The following is a 26096-nucleotide window of genomic DNA, read 5'->3' as shown; positions in this document are numbered from 1 at the left end:
ACTTACTTTTGTCATTTACTGGTAGTACCCGATTTCTCCTGTCAGCCGAGGTGGCGTTAGAGTCCAAAACTGTGGAAATCAAGGTATTTATCGACAGTGGGGCTGGGGTTCACCTGATTGATGGACAGTTTGTTCGTATTCATGGGGTGACTACTAGTGCACTAGAGAAAAGCATTTCTGTCTTTAAAAAATTGATTCTGCACCTCTTACCCAAAAATGCCTGTCCCAGGTGGTAAATGACATCCATTTAAGAGTGGATGATTTCCATCAGGAATCTGTCTCTTGTTTTGTGTTGGAGGGTCTGCCTGCTCCGATGGTTTTGGGCTTACCATGGTTAAGCAAACATGACCCTACCATCGACTGGCAAGCGAGACAGATTCTCGATTGGAGTGATTTTTGCATGAACAACTGTCTTAATGCGTCTTTCTCTGTGGTCACCACTAAAACTGTACCCTCGTTCATTTCCGAATTTTCTGATGTTTTTCTTGAGTGGTAACCAGGAGTTCCCCCGCATCGGGAGTATGATTGTCCCGTCAATCTTATTCCTGGCGCTAAACTGCCCAAATCTCGGTTGTATAATCTTTCGGAGCCCGAAAGAAAGCGTAACTTAATGGCCAGCGTATATGACCGAGAGCTTGGCGGATGGTCATATCAGACCATCCAAATTCCCAGTGGCTTTTGGGTTTTTCTTTGCAAAAAAGACCATGTCTGGACTTCCGTGAGCTCAACCGTATTACCGTCCGTGATCCTTACCCCCTTCCTTTGTTTACGGATTTGTTTTATCAAATTGTCGGTGCCAAGGTGTTCTCTAAATTGGTTCTGAGGGGGCATATCATTTGGTAAGGATCAAAGAGGGGGAGTAATGGAAGATGGCCTTTAATACTCCTGGCGGTCATTTTGAGAATCTGGTCATGCCTTTTGGGTTAACCAATGCTCCAGCGGTTTTTCAACACTTTGTCAATGACATCTTTCATCATCTGGTGGGGAGATTTGTTGTATATCTGGATGACATACAAATTTATTCTCCAGACATGGAGACTCATCAGGATTACGTGAGACAGGTGTTACAGATCCTAAGAGAGAATACATTGTATGCGAAGAGGGGAAAATATGTTTTTGCTGTTCAGGAAGTGCAATTCCTGGGTTACCTGCTCTCATCCTCAGGTTTTCATATGGATCCCGAGATAGTCCGTGCTTTGTTGGACTGGGATTGACCAAAAAATCTGAAAGCGCTTATGCGGTTTTTGGGATTCACCAAATACTACCGTAAATTCATCTTGAACTATTCAACAGTGGTTACACCTTTAACAGACATGACTAGGAAGGGGGTCGATTTCTCTGTTTGGTTTGAGAAAGCATTATAAGCCTTTTCTGCCGTAAAGGAATGTTTTGCTTCAGCCCCTGTTATGGTGCAACCGGACGTATCTCAGCCATTCATTGTAGAGGTTGCCGCATCCGAGGCAGGGGTGGGAGCAGTTTTGTCAAAAGGGCCTTCACCTAGTAAATGGCGCCCATGTGCTTTTTTCTTTAAAAAAACTCTTAACTGCTGAAAGAAATTATGACGAGGGTAATAGGGAATTGCTAGCCATTAAGTTGGCTTATGAAGTATGGCGCCATTGGTTGGAAGGAGCAATTCATAGTATTACAGTAATTACTGATCACAAAAATCTGGCTTACCTTGAGTCGGCTAAACGACTGAATCCAAGGCAGGCCAGATGGTTGATGTTTTTCACCAGATTTAACTTCATTGTCACCTACCGCCCTGGGGTTAATAACGTCAAGGCGGATGCTTTTTCGCGCAGCTTTCTTGCGGGGGAGGGGGGGGAAGGGATTCTAAAGATCCTAGTCCTATTTTGTCTGAAGAGGTTGACATATATCCTGCTCTTGAGGCTAAGGTGTTGGAGGCCCAAGAGGATGCACCGGACCCTTGTTCTCCAGGGAAATTGTTTGTTCCTTCAGACTTGCGTCACAAGGTATTTGAGGAACATCACTGTATTAGCCTGGCTGGACACCCTGGGAGTAAATCCACTGTCGATCTCATCTCGCGTAGATTTTGGTGGCCGGGGCTGCGTAAGTGTGTTGAGGACTATGTGTTAGCCTGTTGTACCTGTGCTCGTGCTAAGGTGACACATACTCTGCCTTCTGGATCTCTTCTTCCATTACCCATCCCGTCCAGACCTTGGACGCATTTGTCCATGGACTTTATCACGGATTTACCGAATTCTTCGGGAAAAACTGTGATCCTGGTGGTAGTTGATAGATTTAGCAAAATTGTGCTTTTTATAGCATTGCCTGCTCTTCTAGCTAATGCCAAAACTCTTGTACAGGTGTTTGTCGATAACATCGTGAAACTGCATGGCATTCCCTCTGATGTGGTGTCCGATCGGGAGACTCGGTTTGTTTCCAGATTCTGGAAAGCGTTCTGTACTCGACTGGGGGTACAGTTGTCTGTTTCTTCGGCTTTTCATTCTCAGTCAAACGGACAGACGGAGCGCACCAATCGGAATCTGGAGACTTACTTGAGATGTTTTGTTTCGGAGAACCAGGAGGAGTGGTCTTCATTCTTGTTGTTACCAATTAATAACCGTAGACAGGAGTCCACTGCTAAGTCGCCGTTTTTTGGGGCATATGGTTTCCATCCGCAGTTTGGCACATTTTCTGGTTCTCAAACTTCCGGTATTCCTGAGGAGGAACGATTTTCCTCTTCTTTGTCTTCGATTTGGTGGAAAATTCAAAATAACTTGAAAAAGATGGGCAACAGGTATAAGCGTGTGGCTGACAGGAGACGTATGAATGGTCTGGACCTGAGAGTGGGTGATTCTGTGTGGCTGTCCACAAGAAACATTAAGCTTAAGGTAGGAAGTTGGGCCAAAGATTTATTGGTCCATATAAAATCACAGTTTTTCATAAGTCGTTGTTGAAGAAATGTGTTGAACCTGTTGAGCCGTCCTCCTTGCCTCCTGCTCCTGTCATGGTGGACGGTAATTTAGAATTTCAAATCAGCAGGATTGTACTCACGAGTTCTCCGTAGAGCCCTTCAGTATCTTGTCCACTGGAAGGGTTACGAACTAGAGGATGTGGGTTCCAGTGACCGATGTTAATGCAAAGGCCTTTCACAGAGCCCATCCTGATAAGGTCGGTCCTGGGTGCTCGGAGGTCACCCGTAGAAGGGGGTACTGTCACGGTCCCTCAGGTGACTGATGTCAGGAGATCAGGGAGACTAGCTGAGCGTGGAGGAATCTAACTGCCTTGATTTCTCTTGATTCAGTATTGATAGGGTTAATGACCACTTCCCTTTTCTCAGCTGTTGCTCAGTGGTTATCACTTCTACCCTTTATAGTCTGACCCCACCCTTCTGACCATGCGGTAGATAGCTTCATTTGGGTTTAAGCTGGTGTGAGGTTGTCTATGGTGTTCCTGCTGGTCCTTCTCTTCAGCAGTTAAGTGTCGCGTGTGTTTGTTATATTCCCTGTTGTTTTTATCTGGGCCTGAGACAGGGACTTCCTTTTGTCCATCTGGGGAGGAATGGGTTGTCTCTGGTCCTAACCTTATTCCAGGGTCTTATAGGGAAATAAGGGCCTAGGTATCCTGCATATGAATATTCTACCTTCAACGTCTATTCATATTGATAGGTAGTTAGGGCCCGGATTGGGGTTGTTTAGGAGGTGACCTGTTCCTTCCCTAGTTTCCAGGGCCAGTTACTGTTCCCCTTCCCTTCTGTGTTCTGTGTGGTGTTCTCCCCCCCCCTCCCCCCCACACTGATCATCACAGTATTATGCTGTGTAAAATGCCCATTTTACATTACCAAATACATCACATTTTATTGGCCAAGTGAACAAAGCCTTAGTCCATCAGGATTTTGTTTTCCATTCATAAACTGCACTGGCATAGCTATCACAACTCCGTTATAAACAGAAGCCATGATACTTTGTCATTGTAGACTGTAGATTTTAGCTGGATGTGTTATTGTGTACACTTATTGTAGTATAAAGAATAATTTAACTACTGAGCTTCTTGCAAAAAAGAGACTAAACGATCACCTTGAAATGTTTCCATTTATGACTGTGCCGAAAGAAAGAGCAACATATGTGCAGAAAAGCCTAAACAAATCTGTCATATTGCAAGTTTCTCAGCCATATCTCCCAATCACCACAAATGGGCTCATAATGTTGGAGATAAAATTAGACTTGGATGAAGAGCTGCCAGGGGAAATTTCTGTTTTTATACTCTGGAAAGTTCATGATAACATTTTGCACTTCCTATAAACCTATATAAAAGAGAGAAGAAAATAACTAGTGTACACTACACATACATGTATAAAATGTGTATATATTTATATTGGCTGCCTTTGTCTTCCACTAACAAAGGGGTTTGGGGTCAGGGATGACAGACTTTACAGGCTCCAATGGTTAAAAAGTCCAAATCACAGTTTATTTAATCCAAAATACTATAATCTGTCTGGGCACTAACTGTACAAAAGTTCACCTCAGCTAAGTACTTCAATACAAACGGGGATTAGACTTTTCACAGCCCACAGGCCATGCAGCTTATAGGCACGGACACAGAACGAGGCTCTCAGACCTGATTGTATTCCCCCAGTAATGAGCCCGGCAGCTCTACCTGGGTTTGCCTCAGGGTAGGGGAAAGTGTTGTACTGGAGAGGGTAGGGATTGGCAAATCCAACTATCAACTACTACTTGCCATTCCATAAAAATCCAGCACATAAACACTTTCAAGTAAAGTGCTTCAGTAAACTACACTTTGTGGAAACAACCCAGCTTTCCTTGATTCTTTTAACCTCACCCATATGAGCATTCTGGGTGAGATATACACCCCCTTCGATACTTTACCAGATACCATGTTACAGGGGACATTTTAAGACTGTGAACACCCTCAGGGGCAGTTTATTTAAGATTATTGCATTCTATTCATTTCGGGCTCTTTTTATTTATTTTTTTGCAGATGGTCATTATTAAACATTTTCAGCAGTTTTTATGATAGAGGTTAAAATTCTGTCTATTTGTAGATTGTCATTTTTTTTTTTTGAGTCCTGTCAGATGTCACTCATGCATAGCTCTTATCTCTGACTCATTTAAGGCATATTCTTGTCAGTTTGATAACAGTTTAGCTATAACGAGTGTTTATGAACTCAGGAGATCAGAGGAAAGAGCTCTACATGAGCCGTCATCTCACGGGATTCAGTAATCAGAAAATGACAATCTGTAATTAGACTGAAATTTAACCCCTATATTGTAAAAACTGCTGAACATTTTTAATAAATACCAATTGCAAACATTATGTCAGCCCAAAATGAGTAAAATGTAATCATAAATAAAATGCAACAAAGGTGTACATAGTCTTTAAGAACAGTTTATAATTTGAGGCTGAAGTCTTTGCTGAAACTCTCTTCCTTCCACTGGTTAGCGAAGAGAATTTACATAAAGCCTTGCAGGACCCCTTTAATTCCCACAAGCAGGTATACATGTTTCTGTAAAGAATTCCCACATTAAATTCCATAAGAGGAGTTGCCTATAGGGCTGCATAAGCCAAAGCAAGTTCTGTCTGTGGCATAGACCAAGCCTCTTAAATGTGCCACTCCAATAAATCGGATCAGTAACAGACTAGCAGCTGTCAGCTTCATGGACATAGTTAACAGCAGACGAAAACATATTTTCTGCATGACAATGCAAATGCTAAAGCATAGTTTATATTTTGCTTAATTAAAACATAATATTGATGTTGATGCTTAAAATGAATCTGGTTTTGTTTTCCGACTCTTGAGTGATTCATATTCATAAAATCAGTCCCTTGTGTTCAGTAAACCTTGCGCGATCTCGGTGGAAAGGTAAAATCTTGCCGGTCGCTTTCCCAGAGGGGATTTGACCTGGTAATAGTGGAAATGACAGATACATGACACCTGCCATTGAAAGCATAGTGTTGGCTTCTACTTGTGTCTGGCTATGTGTGTAGCATAACAAGCAGCCTGACCCTGCCTGTCACCCCTCCACTCCTGTATGCACAGCTTCTGTATCATCAGCAAGTTTGAAGTTGATCTATCTATGTGATTATACAAGACAGCCTTTTATTTCTTACAGAAGTCATCATTTATAAATCCTGATTATAGCAATTATTCTATTTATAAGGGCACGAACTGCAATAACATTATTAGCTAATTAGGTTTAAATAAGACCATTGTGAAGTGCAAATAAACAAGTAATAACCTGGTATTTTTAACACTTTCATTTTGCAGTTTTAACCCCTTAATACCAGGCCTGTTTAAACATTTATGCCCAGCTAAGTTTTTTTGCATCTATTCATTTCAGCAGCTGTAACTTTTTTACTTTAAGTGATGTGTTCTTATGACGCCTGTCTTACAGCCACCCTAAACAGCTGATACCCAACCCCCTACCATTCACATACATGCTCAGTCGGGACAAGCATGTACGTGTTTTCAGGGAAGAGAGGGGAGTAAGCTGCTAGCAGACAACTCTAGCTGCTCAAGAATTCAACGTGCCTCATCCTTCCCCTGACAGCGTCCATTGACACAAAACCATACAAATAAGATAGTCAGAGACTCAGTTAGTTATGGTGGATTTACACTGGACAGTTGTCAGACTGATTAGCGGGAATAAACTTTAGTATAAACACTCGTTTCCCAATAATTTGCCCATGTAAAGGTGCTGCAGATCACTTGATGAATGAGCAAAACGCCTGTTCTTCGGGTGAATTTATCGTTTATGCAGCACATTAAAGCATCGTTTCTTGGCAGAAAATTGTGCTGCGTAAACAGCGATCTGCTGCCCAGAAACAATCAGTCTGTATGAGGACCATGCAGTGGGGGTGATTGCTGCATGTAAATGTTGCTCTTACCTTCACGGACAAGCAGTCAGTTATCACCTGCTCAGTTGGTGTCTGTAAATGCACCTCTAAGTTAACATAACTAGATTTACCCAAATATGAAAACGTCTTCAATGAATTGCTTGCTCATATGATGACTCGCATATAATGGACTATTTCTGTAAATTTCAGGATTGAGGAAGCAGAAGGCTTCATAGACAATAACATAATGTGACAACAGGTTTAACCTTTTCCTCAGCATCTCTAGGCAATGTATGGTCCATCATAATTTTGACCATAGGGACTCATGCCCTCATACCGAACGGAAGGAAGAGAAACTTATTTTAAGATATTATATAGTATATTTAAAGAGGTTTTGCAGGATTAAAATACTGATGACATTTCGACTTTCGCACCGCCTCCAGTTGGCAGTTTGAAGAGGCTACGGTGCTCAGTTGAGTGCTTCGGCATCTTCCTAGGCCAGTGACTTCATTCATTGGTCACATGGCCTATGTACAGTTTAGTCCCATTCATGTAAGTGGTGCTGCCTGGGCTGCAATACCAAGCATAGCCACAATACAGTGTACAGTCGTGGCCAAAGGTTTTGAGAATTACATAAATATTTGAAATTGGAAAAGTTGCTGCTTAAGTTTTTTATAATAGCAATTCGCATATACTCCAGAATGTTATGAAGAGTGATCAGATGAATTGCATAGTCCTTCTTTGCCATGAAAATTAACTTAATCCCAAAAAAAAACCTTTCCACTGCATTTCATTGCTGTCATTAAAGGACCTGCTGAGACCATTTCAGTAATCGTCTTGTTAACTCAGGTGAGAATGTTGACGAGCACAAGGCTGGAGATCATTATGTCAGGCTGATTGGGTTAAAATGGCAGACTTGACATGTTAAAAGGAGGGTGATGCTTGAAATCATTGTTCTTCCATTGTTAACCATGGTGACCTGCAAAGAAACGCGTGCAGCCATCATTGCATTGCATAAAAATGGCTTCACAGGCAAGGATATTGTGGCTACTAAGATTGCACCTCAATCAACAATTTATAGGATCATCAAGAACTTCAAGGAAAGAGGTTCAATTCTTGTTAAGAAGGCTTCAGGGCGTCCAAGAAAGTCCAGCAAGCGCCAGTATCGTCTCCTAAAGAGGATTCAGCTGCGGGATCGGAGTGCCACCAGTGCAGAGCTTGCTCAGGAATGGCAGCAGGCAGGTGTGAGCGCATCTGCACGGACAGTGAGGCGAAGACTTTTGGAAGATGGCCTGGTGTCAAATAGGGCAGCAAAGAAGCCACTTCTCTCCAAAAAAAACATCAGGGACAGATTGATCTTCTGCAGAAAGTATGGTGAATGGACTGCTGAGGACTGGGGCAAAGTCATTTTCCGATTGTTTGGGGCATCTGGAAAAAGGCTTGTCCGGAGAAGAAAAGGTGAGCGCTACCATCAGTCCTGTGTCATGCCAACAGTAAAGCATCCTGAGACCATTCATGTGTGGGGTTGCTTCTCATCCAAGGGAGTGGGCTCACTCACAATTTTGCCCAAAAACACAGCCATTAATAAAGAATGGTACCAAAACACCCTCCAACAGCAACTTCTTCCAACAATCCAACAACAGTTTGGTGAAGAACAATGCATTTTCCAGCACGATGGAGTACCGTGCCATAAGGAAAAAGTGATAACTAAGTGGCTCGGGGACCAAAACGTTGACATTTTGGGTCCATGGCGTGGAAACTCCCCAGATCTTAATCCCATTGAGAGCTTGTGGTCAATCCTCAAGAGGCGGGTGGACAAACAATAACCCACTAATTCTGACAAACTCCAAGAAGTGATTATGAAAGAATGGGTTGCTATCAGTCAGGAATTGGCCCAGAAGTTGATTGAGAGCATGCCCAGTCGAATTGCAGAGGTCCTGAAAAAGAAGGGCCAAAACTGCAAATACTGACTCTTTGCATAAATGTCATCTAATTGTCGATAAAAGCCTTTGAAACGTATAAAGTGCGTGTAATTATATTTCACTACATCACAGAAACAACTGAAACAAAGATCTAAAAGCAGTTTAGCAGCAAACTTTGTGAAAACTAATATTTGTGTCATTCTCAAAACTTTTGGCCACGACTGTACAGTGCTGTGATTGGTATGCGATGAGGAGGCCCCTTCCCTCGTTTGAGCGTTGTGGCCCATTTCAAACACCTGAGCAGCTGGGGTGACAGGAGTCGGACCCCCACCATACTGATATTGACCTATCCTGAAAATAAATAAATCAATAAATACTGGAAAACCCCTTTAAAGAGGACCTTTCACCGATCCTGACATTGGGAATTAAGTATACAGACATGGAGAGCGGCGCCCGGGGATCTCACTGCACTTACTATTATCCCTGGGCGCCGCTCCGTTCTCCCGCAATGCCCTCCGGTATCTTCGGTCACTAAGTTATGGTAAGAGGAGATTTCGGTCACTAAGTTATGGTAGGCGGAGTCTGCCCTTGTTCTGCTGTAGTGCTGGCCAATCGCAGCGCAGAGCTCACAGCATGGGAGAAAAGAACCTCCCAGGCTGTGAGCTCTGCGCTGCGATTGGCCAGCGCTACAGCAGAACAAGGGCAGACTCCGCCTACCATAACTTAGTGACTGAAGATACCGGAGGGCATAGCGCGAGAACGGAGCGGTGCCCAGGGATAATAGTAAGTGCAGTGAGATCCCCGGGCGCCGCTCTCCATGTCTGTATACTTAGTTCACAATGTCAGGATCGGTGAAAGGTCCTCTTTAAGTACCAAATGGCCTAAAACTAAAACTTGGAAATGCTTTTAAGTCCTGTGTCATTCCTTATCATTTAGTTTCTTTTGCTGGGATTTCCTGTGTATTACATGGGGCATTATAATTCCAGTGGCAGGTATTGTATCATATAACATATACAGGCTAAACAGCTTAAAAAGTACTACAAACTTACACTCTTCAACATTGAAATTTTAACACCATGAAGGACAAGCCGTAAGGTTTTGCAAATCGAGGAAGTGGCATGTGTCGCTAAGATCAGCAAATTATCAAATTTTCAAGCACCTAGTGCCGTGTGGCATGTGGGAGGGGTATAAAAGGCAGACTAAAAGCAAAGTTTTTTTTAGCCACATGACTCTTCAAAAATTGTATCAAGGATACGATTGTGAATCCTTGAACTGAAAGATATTGGTTTATCTATGCGACTAGGCCAAGATGTCAGCACCATTCAACATTGTGTGTCCGAATGGTTGGGAGAACAATGACGAACTGCAATTGCAGCAAGAGGTGCACAGAGGCGAAACTCTGCACAGGCAGATTGTCTGATTACCAGAATGGCGCATAGTGATCCATTCCGTACGTGAGATTGGACATCACATCCCAAGCCTAGGAAGGCAAACACGGTGTCTACACAAACCATCAGAGCACATTTGCACAACACTGGTTTACGAGCCAAATGTCCAAATGGAATCTAGGTTAGAATGGGGTCTATCCTTGCTTTTGTCTCAGACGGAATAATAGCTGAAGATTGGTCTGGAGACCATGTGGGCAATGCCATAAAGAGGTCTTCACAAGGGAACATCACACTGGTCCTACTCCCGGGATTATGGTGTGGTGTGGCATACTGTATCGTAGCTGGACCCTTCCAGTCTTCATTTCAGGTACACTAACAGCTTGGCGTTACATTGATTAGGTCATGTGCAATATTTGATAAACATAAAAACTGGCAAAGGATGGTGCGCTAACATTTACCACACTTTAATGAATAAAATATAAAAAAAAAAAAGTCAGGTCCATAAATATAGGTACATCGACACAATTCTAAGATTTTTGGCTCTATACACCACCACAATGGATTTGAAATGAAACAAACTAGATGTGCTTTAACTGCAGACTGTCAGCTTTAATTTGAGGGTATTTACATCCAAATCACGCGAACGGTGTACGAATTACAACAGTTTGCATATGTGCCTCCCACTTGTTAAGGGACCAAAAGTAATGGGACAGAATAATAATCATAAATCAAACTTTCACTTTTTAATACTTGGTTGCAAATCCTTTGCAGTCAATTACAGACTGAAATCTGGAACGCATAGACATCACCAGACGCTGGGTATCATCCCTGGTGATGCTCTGCCAGGCCTCTACTGCAACTGTCTTCAGTTCCTGCTTGTTCTTGGGGCATTTTTCCTTCAGTTTTGTCTTCAGCAAGTGAAATGCATGCTCAATCGGATTCAGGTCAGGTGGTTGACTTGGCCATTGCATAACATTCCACTTCTTTCCCTTAAAAAACTCTTTGGTTGCTTTTGCAGTAGGCTTTGGGTCATTGTCCATCTGCACTGTGAAGCACCGTCCAATGAGTTCTGAAGTATTTGGCTGAATATGAGCAGATAATATTGCCCGAAACACTTCAGAATTCATCCTGCTGCTTTTGTCAGCAGTGACATCATCAATAAATACAAGAGAAGCAGTTCCATTGGCAGCCATACATGCCCACGCCATGACACTACCACCACCATGGAAAGCCAGAAGAAGCGCATACACGCGCAAAACGGCTGTTGCTTACTTGCTGCTGTATCTGCAACCCTTGCACCCCCCTCCTGCCATGGAATAAAGTTACCTGCCTATCAACGGTGAGTGCCGCTTGTTTTGTTTTCTTTTTCTTTTTATCACTACCACCACCATGCTTCACTGATGAGGTGGTATGCTTAGGATCATGAGCAGTTCCTTTCCTTCTCCATACTCTTCTCTTCCCATCACTGTGGTACAAGTTGATCTTGGTCTCATCTGTCCATAGCATGTTGTTTCAGAACTGTGAAGGCTTTTTTTTAATGTCGTTTGGCAAACTCTAATCTGGCCTTCCTGTTTTTGAGGCTCACCAATGGTTTACATCTTGTGATGAACCCTCTGTATTCACTCTGGTGAAGTCTTCTCTTGATTGTTGACTTTAAAACACATACACCTATCTCCTGGAGCGTGTTCTTGATCTGGTCAACTGTGAAGGGTGTTTTCTTCACCAGTGAAAGAATTCTTCGGTCCTCTACCACAGTTTTCCGTGGTCTTCCGAGTCTTTTGGTGTTGCTGAGCTCACCGGTGCGTTCCTTCTTTTTAAGAATGTTCCAAACAGTTGTTTTGACCACGCCTAATGTTTTTGCTATCTCTCTGATGGGTTTGTTTTGTTTTTTCAGCCTAATAATGGCTTGCTTCACTGATAGTGACAGCTCTTTTGATCTCGTCTTGAGAGTTGACAGCAACAAATTCCATATGCAAATAGCACACTTGAAATTAACTCTGGACCTTTTTTCTGCTCATTGTAATTGGGATAATGAGGGAATAACACACACCTGCCCATGGAACAGCTGAGAAGCCAATTTTCCCATTACTTTTGGTCCCTTAACAATTGTGAGGCACATATGCAAAGTGTTGTAATTCCTACACCGTTCACCTGATTTGGATGTAAATGCACTCAAATTAAAGTGGACAGTCTGCAGTTAAAGCACATCTTGTTCGTTTCATTTAAAATCCATTGTGGTGGTGTATAGAACCAAAAGTCTTAGAATTGTGTCGAAGTCCCAATATTTATGGACCTGACTGTATGTCTTAAAAACAAAGTGATTGGGTCTATTGTAACGCGTTTCAACCGAACGAACCATTGGCTTTCTCAGGCTCAATCCGGACTGACTGCAAATGCCGAAATTTAAACCTGGTTATCAGGAAATTAGGTCACAATAAAAAATAAAAAAAGTTAAAACAATTGAAAAATTAAACACAATATATATGAAAAAGCTACTTGCAAAGGGAACCGCCAGTGTACACCTATGGCCTAAAGAAGCTGCTTTGAAATCACACTTTGCCTATAAGTGTTTCCCAGCATTGTGCCTGGTTCAACACTATCCTATCTGGTGAGTTGCAATCCCCAGTATCAGGGGGAAACTGTACATCACAGTTCACACACAGGGTGGGCATCCTCTTTTTGTCCATTAATTTGGTCATGGGACCAATGGTGCAGCCATTTATTCAAAGTGTTCCAGAAGCTGTTTTTCAGTGGACTAGGCCATGTTGTGCATGTGCTACTGTCAGTGCTACCATGGCCTGCAACATCTTCAGACTTGTCACCTATTGAGCACATCTGGGAGGTCATTGGTCAGCAATTCCAAAGGGAGCTTCCAGAACCGGATCTTGATGATTTGTGTGCCTAAGTGCATTTAGCATGGCAGGCATTCCTCAGACAACCATTAAAATTGACAGCATGCCAAGGTGTGTAAGATGTGTATTTCTGCACATGGTGTTCATACTCGATACTGCATACGTGTACATCAAGATGTTTGGAATATTTTTTCCATTTTTTTTTTATTTGCATATCATTAAGGCCAAGTTCACAGTTCAGTTATTTGATCAGTTATTTCCATCAGTGACAGAGGTGAGGTATAATGTAAAGATCTGCACCTGTTCTGTGTTTTTGATCCAAACCTTGTTTTGGCTCACAATCACTGATGGAAATAACTGAAGTGTGAACTTGTCTATCCATCTTGTGATTTCCATAATTCCATGATTTTTCCTTCTTGGTATTCACACAGATACTAGACTGTAAACTACATATAATGAATTAACAAGCATCGTTTTAAAATGTTATTGTCTTAATTTAGGTTTCTTTTGCTTTTAGGTTTTGAGCTTGGTTTTGCCATGTCAAGTCCCAATGCCTTGGTATTATGGGAAGCTCAGTTTGGTGACTTTCACAACACAGCACAATGTATAATTGACCAGTTTATCAGCTCTGGACAGGCCAAGTGGGTGCGTCACAATGGAATCGTGCTGCTACTACCCCATGGCATGGAAGGAATGGTAAGGAAATGCCGATCTCACATCTGTTCATCGTGCAGAGTAGATGACTGATTTACACAGTGGGGAAGTTAATAAATGTTAAATGCCCCAGGAGGGTAAGCTCATGAATGATGAATGAGTTTGATGTTACTGTTCATCAAGGCTCAGATTAGTTTAGGCTTATTTAGACCTAGTTCCACCTTCTGCACAATGAATAATTAAACGGGTAAACTATATGATTTTACCTCTTTGAGATGACCATCCAAAATTGTGGTGAAAGATGGAATTTTAGAGGGTCGTTCGTCTAGTTCGGCAATGTTCTTATAGAGAGGTTTCACTATATTTCATAAATCAGGAATATGGAAAATTCAAGGCTTACAGACCTTACTAACCTCAGGGCTTTTGACAATGACAAGAAACTATTTGTGAAGTTATCTTAGGATTTTAAAATATTTATTTGATCACTGCATCCCATTTATGAATACTCAGTGTCTAACTGGTTTAGTTTGGGCTGCACATGAAGAATCATTGTGTACTCTGGTGACAATCATTACACACACAAGCAATACCATCAGTGATTAATGGGTTGTGAACTAACCCAAACACACCAAATAACAGCTAATGACCCACCCCCATTATCAGCTTACGATGTCTGTTGCTGGACCTCATGGACCCCGATGTTGCTGGGCCCCATTATTATGTTACAGTCTTGGTTCAGTAGACTACCTTCTGGTGCACCAGTACTATCTTGTTGATACCTTCACCAGATATCTTAATTGAAACCGTTTTGATGAAATCTCAGCTCTTCATTTATTAAGTTTTATAAAGGTTTTGTTTGATCAGTCCAGCTACTTTTAGGTGTTCTCTAAAAGCGTACCACAAAGGATTACCACATTGTTAGCCAAAACAGAAAGCCAGTACGAAAAGCTTCACCCACTTTGCAGAACACAATAAATCTGTCTATCACATAGTTATCTATTATAGTTATTGAGTGCCATGTGCCCTGCAGAAATATACATCTGCTTTCTTCTATGATATGAGCTGGTAGCAGTGGCGGATCCAGAGCCTGGTCTCGGGAGGGCCACTTTCAGATTATTTTCTGTCTGCCGCCACAAAACAATGGTGCTTATAGAACAGACTACACAGTGTAGAGGTATACTGTATATTGTGTGGCACAGTGTAGGCTATATGTGTATAACAAACATATTTCACATGAAAACTTACAATTACTTGACTTGGCCCTTGGGGATCTCGGACACCACTTCAACGCTTGGCCGGGGGGCTCGGTGGAGCTGATGTTGTGTTTTATCCTAATGAGAAAGATTTCATAATAAGGATTTGGAGAAGGGGCAGAGGGATAGCAGAGCAGGGAGAGGCTGGTGCTGCTACTATGGGGTCATACCATGGGGGAGTAATAAAGCCCAGCATAATGCCCCCCCAGTAGAAATAATTCTCCTTATAATGTGACAGTGCAAAAATACCCCCTTGTAATGCCCCCAGGTGAGCTAATGTCCCCATAGTGCCCCCATAATGTGCCAGTATAAAATACCCCTATAAAGTGCCCCCATAGTGCTCCATACCCTCCTTCCTCCTAGTGCCCCCCATAATGTACCAGTATAAAATGCTCCAGTAGATGCCCTCAGTGTCCCCCATAATTTGCAAGTATAAAATACCCCTTCTTAGTGCCCCCCGTAGATGACCCCATAGTACTCCTCTCCCCCCTTCCCCATAGTACCCATCATAATGTGTCCCAGTATAAAATTGTACTGTACAGAGCGCCCCATATAAAATACCCCTTCTTTGTGGCCTCAGTAGATGCCTCTATAGTGCCCCCAATCATGTGCCAGTATTAATAACAGCCCCCCCATGTGCCAGTATTAATAACAGCCCCCCCATGTGCCAGTATTAATAACAGCCCCCCATGTGCCAGTATTAATAACAGCACCCCCGTGCCAGTATTAATAACAGCCCCCCCCCCGTGCCAGTATTAATAACAGCCCCCCCCCGTGCCAGTAATAACAGCCCCCCCCTGTGCCAGTAATAACAGCCCCCCCCTGTGCCAGTAAAAGTATTGTATATATTTTTAAAAAACAACACATACTTACCTCCATGTCAGCGATGCGATGCAGGCCTCTTCCGGCCTGGATCCCGCGCTGTACGGCTCAGCCTATCAGCCTATCCTCTGATAGGCCTGCAGCCTATCAGAGGAAGGGAAAGGGACACGCCTCTCCTTCCCCTACCTCAGCACAGCCATCTGTATCGCTGTCCTGAGGACGGCGATACAGATGACTATGTAGATGAGCGCTTCCACAATGGAAGCGTTCATCTCCCTGTGCCCCGCCAGCTCGGGGGGGGGGGGGGGCAATTGCCCCGTTGCGCCCCACCCCCTCCCCCCGGATCCGCCACTGGCTGGTAGGTGGGGGTTTTAGCTGCAATATTAGCATCTAGGTTGAACAGATGTGGGACAACCATTTAAGTATTTTTATGAAAGCAATTAGTTTTTTCTGCAAAGGATTTTAACAAAATGATTTAAACTCACACACACACACTATTGGCAAAAAAAAAAAAAAAAAAGATCCTTCATCTACAGTAGATATAAATTTTGAATTAAAGTATTTTTGAAGTGTGTGTTGTACTTCTTTCACTACAACAACTGTGTGTATTATCCTTCATGTTCTGTTCTCACCGCTCCTTACATTAAAGTCAGTTGAGTGCATACCATCCATCCTAAAGTGATTCTCCAATGTATAACCAGTCTAGTGAATTTTCATGGTGTAAAAATTGAGCTTCATTTTTTTTAATGATAACCTTGACTACCCTTTCCAGCTGGTAGTTCATATTTCTTGAGGGACATTTCCTATTGCACCAGAATAAATTGCTTCTTAGAAACCTTTAATGCTGCTTCTTTTCCTAAGCTATCATTAATGTGATTTTGAGACAAGCATTTTTAAACTCTTCTATTTAATGCTGTTACCAGGGGCCAGAGCATTCTTCAGCCAGACCTGAAAGGTTCCTGCAGATGAGCAATGATGACTGTGATGCTTATCCTGTAAGTTGATTTGTCCGACACTATACTGCATTCCATCGTGACCTAATTTTCTGATTTCTGCTTAAAAATTCATCATAGTTGACTATGGAACATTGTGTTTGCTCATTATTTTTGGATTTCAATCTACCTATTGTATCATGAAATAAAGGTTATAATTCTTGTCTGTGTAGCTCATATTAGTTCAACACGGTGTTAACCAATCTAATGCATACCTGACATTCTGGTGAGGAGCATCATTGTCTTTTCATTGGTAAAATGATGGAAATAATTTCACGTGAAAAAACTGCACTATTAATTCGTGTGTGTATGTGTTTTCTATTGGTTTCTTTAGGAATTTACTCAGGATTATGAAGTGACTCAACTATATGACTGCAATTGGATTGTGGTGAACTGTTCAACACCAGCCAGCTACTTTCATGTCCTCAGACGGCAAATTTTATTGCCCTTTCGCAAGCCGGTAACTTAAGTTACTTGATCATGAAAATTCAAAAAAATAATTGGTAGTTTCCAGAGTAACTGATATTGTGTATCTCATTTTAGCTCATTGTCTTCACCCCAAAGTCTTTACTGAGGCATCCAGAGGCAAAATCAAGTTTTGAAGAAATGAAAACAGGTTAGTAAATATAGTTAAAGGGATATTCTGAGACTTTTATACTGCTGACCTACCGTATCCTCTGGATAGGTCATCAGTTTCAGATCGGTGGGGGGTCCAACAGACGGGACCCCACCGATCAGCTGTTTGAGAAGGCATCGGCGCTTGCAGCAGTGATGCGGCCTTCTTGCAGCTTAGGCTAGACCATGTGATGTCACATTCATCAGTCACATGGCATAGACGAAGCTCAGCCCCATTGAACTGAATGGGGCTGAGCTGTGATACCAAGCACAGCTGCTGTATAAGGTATGGCTGAGATGAGAGAAGAGCCGCAGAGCCACTTAAAGTGCCAGTGCATTCTCAAACAGCTGATCGGTGAGGGTCCTGGGTGTCTGACCCCCACCGATCAAATACTGACGATCTATCCAGAGGATGGTTCATCACTATAAAATTCTTGAAAACCCCCCTTAATTACTTTCAAAGCCGTAGATGTACAAATATTACAAATTAAAAGAATTAATTTAGTTCTTTATTCACAGTAACTCCAAAAAACTGTTTTGCTTTGGTGACGGTTATCAATGTTTCCCAGCCTTACATGCCCCTTTGCTACAAACATCAAGGAGAGGCACTTTACATTTAGGGTTTGATATGTGGAGAGCAATAAGGGCTAGAAAAGGGGATCCAGCAAGAGACGTGATGGAAATGAGGTTCAGCCAAAGCATTCTAGCAAAGTAGTGCCTAGGCATATCTGGTGGAAAAGATGGATTGGAGAATAGGGAGGGTTCAAAGGTCTGCTTCTAGGCCTGCTTGACAGCTGCTATCTGGACTGTGCTGGGGAAGGTAGTGTAAGGGCAAAGGAATGAACTTCTGTTCTAAAGCCAGAATTATTATAATGATGTGAGTCCAGTAAGCTAAAAACAACGCTGTATGGTATGCTTTAAAATTATGAAGTTGCAAATGCCAGTCTAGTCTCCCAATAAAAATTTGATTATGGCTGATTTATGGTGAAAATGGATCTATAGGGAGTGTGACGGATTAGGTCCGGATGTGTTCAGGGTGCTCGTGTGAAAAGGGCCTAATACTGTAGAAGGTCATCTGCGTAACCTGCAGCTTTACACTGTCTGTCAGTCATCACTTTATAAGGCCCCTTTCACACGAGCAAGTTTTCCGTGACCTGAACGCATAGCACCCACTGAATCCTGACCCATTCATTTCAATGGGTCCGTGTACATGTTTTTTTCACGCATCAGTTCTGCATTGCGTGAAAAACGCAGCATGTTCTATATTCTGCGTTTTTCACGCAGCCCTGGCCTCATAGAAATGAATGGGGCTTTAGTGAAAAATGCATTGCATCCGGAAACAAGTGCGGGTGCGATGCGTTTTTCACTGATGGTTGCTAAGAGATGTCGTTTGTAAACCATCAGTTTTTTATCACGCGCATGAAAAACGCATCAAAACGCATTGCACTCGTGCGGAAAAAACTGAACAACTGAATGCAATCGCAGATAAAACTGACTGAACTTGCAAAATGGTGCGAGTTTCACTGAACGCATCCGGACCTAATCCATCACGTTCGTGTGAAAGGGGCCTAATATGCAAGGGTCCTGCTTCTGGGACCCCCAATAATACTGATATTTAAGGGGACACAGTGCTGTTTTAGTGCTGGGTTTCCTTTGAATAATTTACTGCACAGCAGCACTCTCAGTAATGTGGCTATGCAAGAAACTCCAGCATGTCCCTATTCACATGTCTGTCTTGGTCCTGTGTGCACAGAAAGTCATATTAACAGATAAGGAACCTGTCATTTTTACAGCATGTTCAATAAGAAAGCGATAAATTACTGATAAAGGCATTCAGAAGTGACACCCAATATAGATGCAGTACCTGATATCTGTTTTTCTAGAGTACGGCTCAACTGAAAAATTGCCAATATATTGTCAATTTGCAAACCTTGGCTATCATGCCTCTCAAGGGCCAGGGACAAGGGGTCAGCACCTGTCTAGGGCACCATTAGACTTCAGACATGAGGTCGGCACAAGTTGACATGACTTGTCTTCTTTCTGTCTGAGCAGCTGGTTATATTTGAAGATTAGGTGCAAGGGTATAATGAGTGCTCCTCATACACTGCAGGGAAGCACTCATCAGTTATAGAGCAGTTCCTGTTTCGTGGTCGGCACAGAGTCGAGAGATGCAGGGGAGGGACCAGAGAGCCATAGAGATCCTTTACGGCACACTGTTCCTTCAGCACCCAGAAGAAAACGGCATGTGAAACTGAGCAAAGGAAAGCTTTTAAGTGCTCCTGATGAACAATTTCCCCCAAAAATCATAATATCATTATACCGTATATACAGAAGGCAGAGGAGCAGCATGTTGTTTCATGTCCCCATAGGACTGCCTGCACTCCACTTTGCTAGTCCATATGCTCACCTCTACTTGCATGCTTTGTTCTAAGGTATAATGCCCACAACCATGTTTTTCATCCATGTGTTATCTGCATTTTTTGTAAATAGCACACTGACCCATTCATTTCTATAGGACCATACACACATCCACTTTTTTGCGGATCCATGTGGCCACTACTCGAATTATAGAACAAGTCCTATTCTGTTCCACATTGTGGATGAGAAGAGTCATTTCTGTTCATGGGATTCATTGCAGAGTGTACATGGAAGGTATCTGTATTTTGTAGATGCATGGTTTGCAAACCAAAATGCGGACACGGCCATGTGCAAGAGGCCTAATCCTGCTCCTCCAACCCTCCGTCATTCAGTATCAGATCATTTAAACAGTCTGCCAGCATCTGCCATCAGGAGTAGCTCCTTAAAACTAATTCATACAGCTTGTATTGAGTTCTACATCTTGTATATGTTTGTATGCGGAGTGCATCCCCTAGTGGTAAATATGTAGCTGAATGGTAGTAAAAAGAAAAAAAATATAAGGCTACCTTTACACCTGCATTTCTTATTTCCGTTGTTCTTCTCAGTCATAGAAGCAGAGCAATGAAAATGATGGCAATGCTGGACCTGTTATATGACAGACAGCAGCAGAGCCCGATGGACCTGACTGACTATAATAGGGTCCTTTGGGTTTTCTCCATGATGTCTACCATTTACTAGACAGAAAAGCACAGCATGTAAAATATAAGAAAAAGAACTGGATCGCACATCCTCCATACTATGCTTTTATCTAATAACTGCTTCTCAGCATAAATAATATCGCTTCTCATCGCAATTTATCGTATACCTACCCCTATGCTGCATGCTGTACATGAGGCATTAGTATACAATTTGATCAAAAAGCATAGGCCCACTCACTACGACAAGGTTGCCTCTTTGAATGGAAACCTACTCTAAATTTGGCTCAGTGCTGCCCGGCAACCACTGATGCCGCAGCACCGCCCCAGCAGGCAGCAGGACCCAGCAGTCAAACAGCATAGCATGTCAGTTTTTTTTAAAACAGAGCCATCGATACAAACTTAGCTTGAGGAAAGCAAAGTTTTAAGTAAATAAAAAATGCGATAAATATGGTAAGCTCTCAATAATGAGCCATGAAGAATTTGTGATTATCACAACCTACTGTGCCACCAGTATATAAGCATAACTGTAGGACATAACATAAGCTATCACAATGAATCGCAGAAAAGTTGCGGGGACGTATCCTGATGCATTGCCTTGGGTGCTTCGAGAACTTGTCCCGCCTCTGATACTACCCCCTGTTTTACCAATGTACGGTATTTTTTTACGTTTAATGTGGAACTCCTCTTTAAAGGGGCTGGCACATGAACAACGTTAATCACCTCTCCACAGGATAGTAGACATACAGTATATATAATCAACACCAAAGTAGGCAGGCAAGGGTGTGCATGTCTGTAGGAAGTGGCAAGGTATCCAATTTGAACATGTAGAAAAATCAGTAGCACTACAAATTAGTCTTTTATTTACCTATATGTGACGAGCAGCGTTTCAGCTCACCTTCCTGACCCTTTTTCTAGCCACCTTTCTGAGCTCAGGCCTGTGTGATGGATGACCACCGCTCTATTCACTACTGTGAGTCTGCAGGAGAGCAGTTTATTCAGCGCTCCCATACAGAGTGAATGGCGCAGTAGTCATGCATGCACACCTTTCCCTCAGAAGACTTGGGGACCCCAGTTTCTCGTGATCAGTGGGGTCCGAGTGGTCAGACACCCAACAATCATTTATTTACCACATATCTTGTGGATAAATGTTGTTTGCGGACCAATCGGTTACAACAAAATTCCAAGTATAATTGTGAGCTGGGGAATATCGTGGTCTGCTTAAGATGCACAACTGTATTGTAGTTGTACCTTGCAGGTTGTAATATGAATTCCTCAACCACAGAGAGTAGGTAGCATGGTGACTTCAGTGTCTGTATACTTTGTATATTGCCGAATGTGCTGCTGTTTTTCTTTGTTTTCCATTGTGCCTATTTGTATGCTTATTCTAAAGCATTAACCATTAGTTTCATAATTTAATGTCAAGGCACCGTCTTCCACCGTGTGATTCCTGAAAGTGGAGCAGCTTGTCAGAATCCTCAGAATGTGAGACGGGTCATTTTCTGCACTGGGAAGGTTTATTATGAGCTTGTCAAGGAAAGACATCAGAAACAGTTGGAAAGCCAAGTAGCAATCACAAGGCTGGAGCAGGTAACATATTTCTCAGTCTTAATCTGCTTGGCACGGAATATTTTGACAGCAAGATTTGTTGCAAAATGAATTATCAGGCTGCATGTGACAACAAAATGGGATATTTTTCCTGCCACAGTAATACAATTACATACAGGATGTATGACCCCGATAAGTTACAAAGCAGGAATACTCAAATCAGAAACTTAATTTTTATTAGGTTTCTGACAAAAGTATCACTATGAAAAGGAGCCTTAATGTGTTCCCCAAAAAATAGAGTGAAATGGTGCAGGGAAGGAGATGATGTGGTGACATGCCTATTTGTATCTTTGGTATATATTTATGCACCCTTTTTTGACTGAAAAAGGAAGCCGGAAATCACGAGGAGAAGATCTAAATTATCTGGTTGTTGAATTTTATGTCATTAATTTTTAGTGTTACTGTAATTTTTCCTGTCAAGCCATGTAGGGCAAGAGAGAGACCCTAGCTTAGGAGACATATCAATTTAGGTTAGTAAAATCTTGAAATGCTTCATGGACCTGGATTTTAGAAAATACTAGCAGAAGGACCCGGCTTCGCACAGGTATATTTCATCTATTTCATTTAATGATTGTGTGTGTCGTTAACAGATATCGACAGTATCCCCCATAACAGTGACCTCTACAGCACCCCGCCCCTTTAACACTGACTCCCCACCGTGCCCCGCCACTTTAAAATGGGACCTCCACAGCAGCCCATCCCCTTAACTTTGACCTTCACAGCAGCCCGCCCCTTTAACAGCGAGTTTCACAGCACCCCACTCCCTTGAAAGTGACCTCAGGGGCCCGCCCCCTTAACAGTGACTTCTACAGTACCCCACTGCTTTAACAGTGACCTCACAGTACCCTGCTGCCTTAACAGTGACCTCCACAGTACCCTGCTGCCTTAACAGTGACCTCCACAGTACCCTGCTGCCTTAACAGTGACCTCACAGTACCCTGCTGCCTTAACAGTGACCTCACAGTACCCTGCTGCCTTAACAGTGACCTCCACAGCAGTTGCCCCTTTAATAGTGGCCCCTGCCCCTTAACAGTGACCTCCACAGTGCCCTGACCCTTTAATGCTAGAGCTACACGATGACATGTGTCGCGCAACATTTTGTCTCAACAATTTTTATAATGATAGGGTATGGTGTCACACTGCGACATGTGACATGCTGCTACACGACAGTTGGATGGATTTTTCTGCGACTGTCGCAGTCTCAGCATGTCACATGTCGCAGTGCAACACCATAGACTATCATTATAAAAATTGTTGCGCAACATTGGTGCAACCTCAATGTCGCAGTGTAGTTGTGCCCTGTGTGTCGTCCAACTTTTTGTCGTGTAGCCCTAGCCTAAAGCTGACCTACAGCAGTGAATAAAAATGGCTGGGTTGTTATGGAAACCTGGAGTAAAACTGTGTGTATGTGGAGACTAAGGGCCTGCGAGCTTCTATTGGCTGATAAAGGACATGTGACCGTGTGTATGGCAGTTGGGATATGAAGAGAAAGACTTGCAGGCTTCTATTGGCTAATGCAGGTCATTTTTGGGGAATATCTCAGGAACGATACGTCCTAGAGAGCTGTGACCCCCACAAGATTTCTTTCCAGGTACCAAGGGATGCGTCTACTAAGTTTCGTTGAAATCGATGGCTTCGTTTTTGAGTGATCGCTGAACATACATACACACATATTTACGTCCTTCTTTATATATATATAGATAGATATTGATAGTATCAGTAGGTGCATCTTGTTTGGGAATAATGGTGTACAGTATATGCCAGGAAATTCATATGTGTCTAATATGCCAAACATGTGCCAGAAGAACTTCCTTTTGGCATACATTTGGCTACAATGCATTCTCAACTGGATTCAAAATATTGGACTGTACTTTTTCAGTACAACTGTGTAAGACAAAAAAAGGATCCAGTTTTAACCGTGGTTATCATTTTTATCTACATTGTTTCTTACACTTTTATATTGCAGATAGCTCCCTTTCCATTTGACCTGGTAAAAGAAGAAGTTGAGAAGTATCATAAGGCAGAACTGGTGTGGTGCCAGGAGGAGCATAAGAATATGGGTTACTATGATTACATCCAGCCTCGGTTCCTCACCATTTTGAATCATACTAGACCAATTTGGTAAATATATGCATACAGATTAATTGGTTTGCTTTTGCTTAATAGAATAAAATATCTACAGTATGTTTCATAAGGTACATTTTAAAGATTAACATAGTGAACGTGATGGCTTTAGCCCACTCAATGGGATTAATTCACTGTGGTTAATAAGAGTTCTGACAGGAAACCAAGAAGGGACATATTGTATCCCCTCTTGACACGGCCTGGAAATCTGGACGGCAATGCTGGACTCCCATTAACAACAATGGGAAGCAGTTTCCGTGCTGTTTTTAATACAGAATATCCACACCAAGAAAAATGTTCTGTGAAGGAACCCTTAAATGTCAGGGTTCAGTAGTCATTTAAACATGTTGACTTTTACTAAATTTGTTTTCTGGGATTCCTAAATAATAGGCCATCACTATCAGTTCAGTAAGGGCCGATTCTCTGCACCGCCACTGATCAACTGTGTGAAGCGGCACTTGGGCAATTGTTGCAGTTTCTTCCTTGTTTGCATTGCTCCATACACCTGCAGAATGTAGCAAGGAGCACTGTAAGGCTACTTTCACACTTGTGGCAGAGTGATCCGGCAAGCAGTTCCGTCGCCGGAACTGCCTGCCGGATCCGGCAAACGGACAGCATTTGTAGACGGATCCGGATGCAGATCCCTCTTACAAATGCATTATAAGAACGGATCTGTCTCTCTGGATGTCATCCGGAGAAACTGATCCGTTATATATTTTTTTCCTCACATTTTTACCGGTCTGCGAATCCAGCATTGCCGTATTTTTAATGCCGGATCCGGCACTAATACATTTCAATGTAAATTAATGCCGGATCCGGCATTCCGGCAACTGATTTGGAATTGTGGACGGAGATAATACTGCAGCATGCTGCGGTATTTCCTCCCTCCAAAACGCCGTTCAGTGACTGAACTGAAGACATCCTGATGCAACCTGAATGGATTTCTCAGCAAAAAATGCAAAAAACTGATATGCTGGAGGGGATATAGCCTGCGGGAGGAGCTGACACTTTTTAGCCTAGTGTCGCCTCCTAGCCGGAGCAGCAGCTATACCCACGGTCCTGTGTCCCCCAATGATACGAGCGAGAAATATTTGAATTCATTGATTTTAATGTCATCTCTTTTTTATAGGTATGTGGGTCGTGACCCAGCTGCTGCACCAGCCACTGGCAATAAAAACACTCATCATGTCGAACTAAGAAGATTTTTGGATAGTGCTTTCAATCTGCAGTGTTTTGAAGGGAAGACCTTTTAGTACTTCAGTTATACATTATGTAGTATTATAGTAAATTATGTGGTTACTACTAGTGAAATTGGTTGAGCATTTCTTCTTCTTAATTTTTTTTTTAGTTTCTTCAGTTCAAACTTAACCAAAATTCAGCTTTTAGTTAGGCGATAAGTAACATTTTCCCAGTTCATTTGATTTAAAGTGTTATCTTATCTACATGAATTAATTGACCGTCTGTCTATTCAGTATATATGCCCTGAACACTGAATTCTAAACCTTGATAATATTGGTGATCTGGTGGATGTTGATAGCTGGTTTACTACATCCATTCAGTTCTCTGAGCAGCTTAATGACAGTAGTTGTGCACATTGTAGTGAGAATTGTAGATACATGGTAGGATGTAAAGTGCTTCTGCAGGTAAACTATAAGGTTGATTGTTGCAAATAATAATTCTTGTGTCAGATTTCAGTTGTTAATAAATATGTACATATATCAATTTTCCAGTGTTGTACTCTAGACTGGCTTATTCTTTTGCAAGTTGACCTCTAGTTGTAAATTCACACAACTAAACAGAATTGCTTCAATAACCAACCCAAACTATAAAATTATCACAATATTCACCATGTGGGTGAAAAATGCTGTAAAGAAAAAGTTTTTTGTTCAGTCCGCCTCCAAAAAAATGAATAAAGTAATCAGAACGTTTTATTTACACCAAAATGTTACCAGTGTAATTGTCAACTCATCACACAAGAAAACAAACCCTCACAC

The 26096-nt window shown here is 42.3% G+C and overlaps 1 protein-coding gene across 4 annotated transcripts in view; it reads left to right on the top strand.

Annotated features, from left to right (window-relative positions):
* Positions 1-25829, top strand: part of OGDHL (oxoglutarate dehydrogenase L) — a 218539-nt gene extending 192710 nt beyond the window's left edge. For all 4 annotated transcript variants that reach the window (XM_040436481.1, XM_040436478.1, XM_040436482.1 and 1 more), the window contains exons 17-23: positions 13499-13677; positions 16634-16705; positions 17037-17162; positions 17246-17318; positions 21797-21960; positions 23945-24099; positions 25232-25829. In XM_040436481.1, coding sequence (XP_040292415.1) covers positions 13499-13677; positions 16634-16705; positions 17037-17162; positions 17246-17318; positions 21797-21960; positions 23945-24099; positions 25232-25355 — 893 coding nt within the window. In that variant the 3' untranslated portion in view covers positions 25356-25829. The remainder of the gene's footprint in view (positions 1-13498; positions 13678-16633; positions 16706-17036; positions 17163-17245; positions 17319-21796; positions 21961-23944; positions 24100-25231) is intronic.
* Positions 25830-26096: the final 267 nt, after the last annotated feature.

The sequence above is a fragment of the Bufo bufo genome, chromosome 6 (assembly GCF_905171765.1).
Source record: "Bufo bufo chromosome 6, aBufBuf1.1, whole genome shotgun sequence".
NCBI lineage: Eukaryota > Metazoa > Chordata > Amphibia > Anura > Bufonidae > Bufo > Bufo bufo.
The sequence above is the reverse complement of the archived record's forward strand: the minus strand, read 5'-3'. Positions and strand labels throughout refer to the sequence as shown.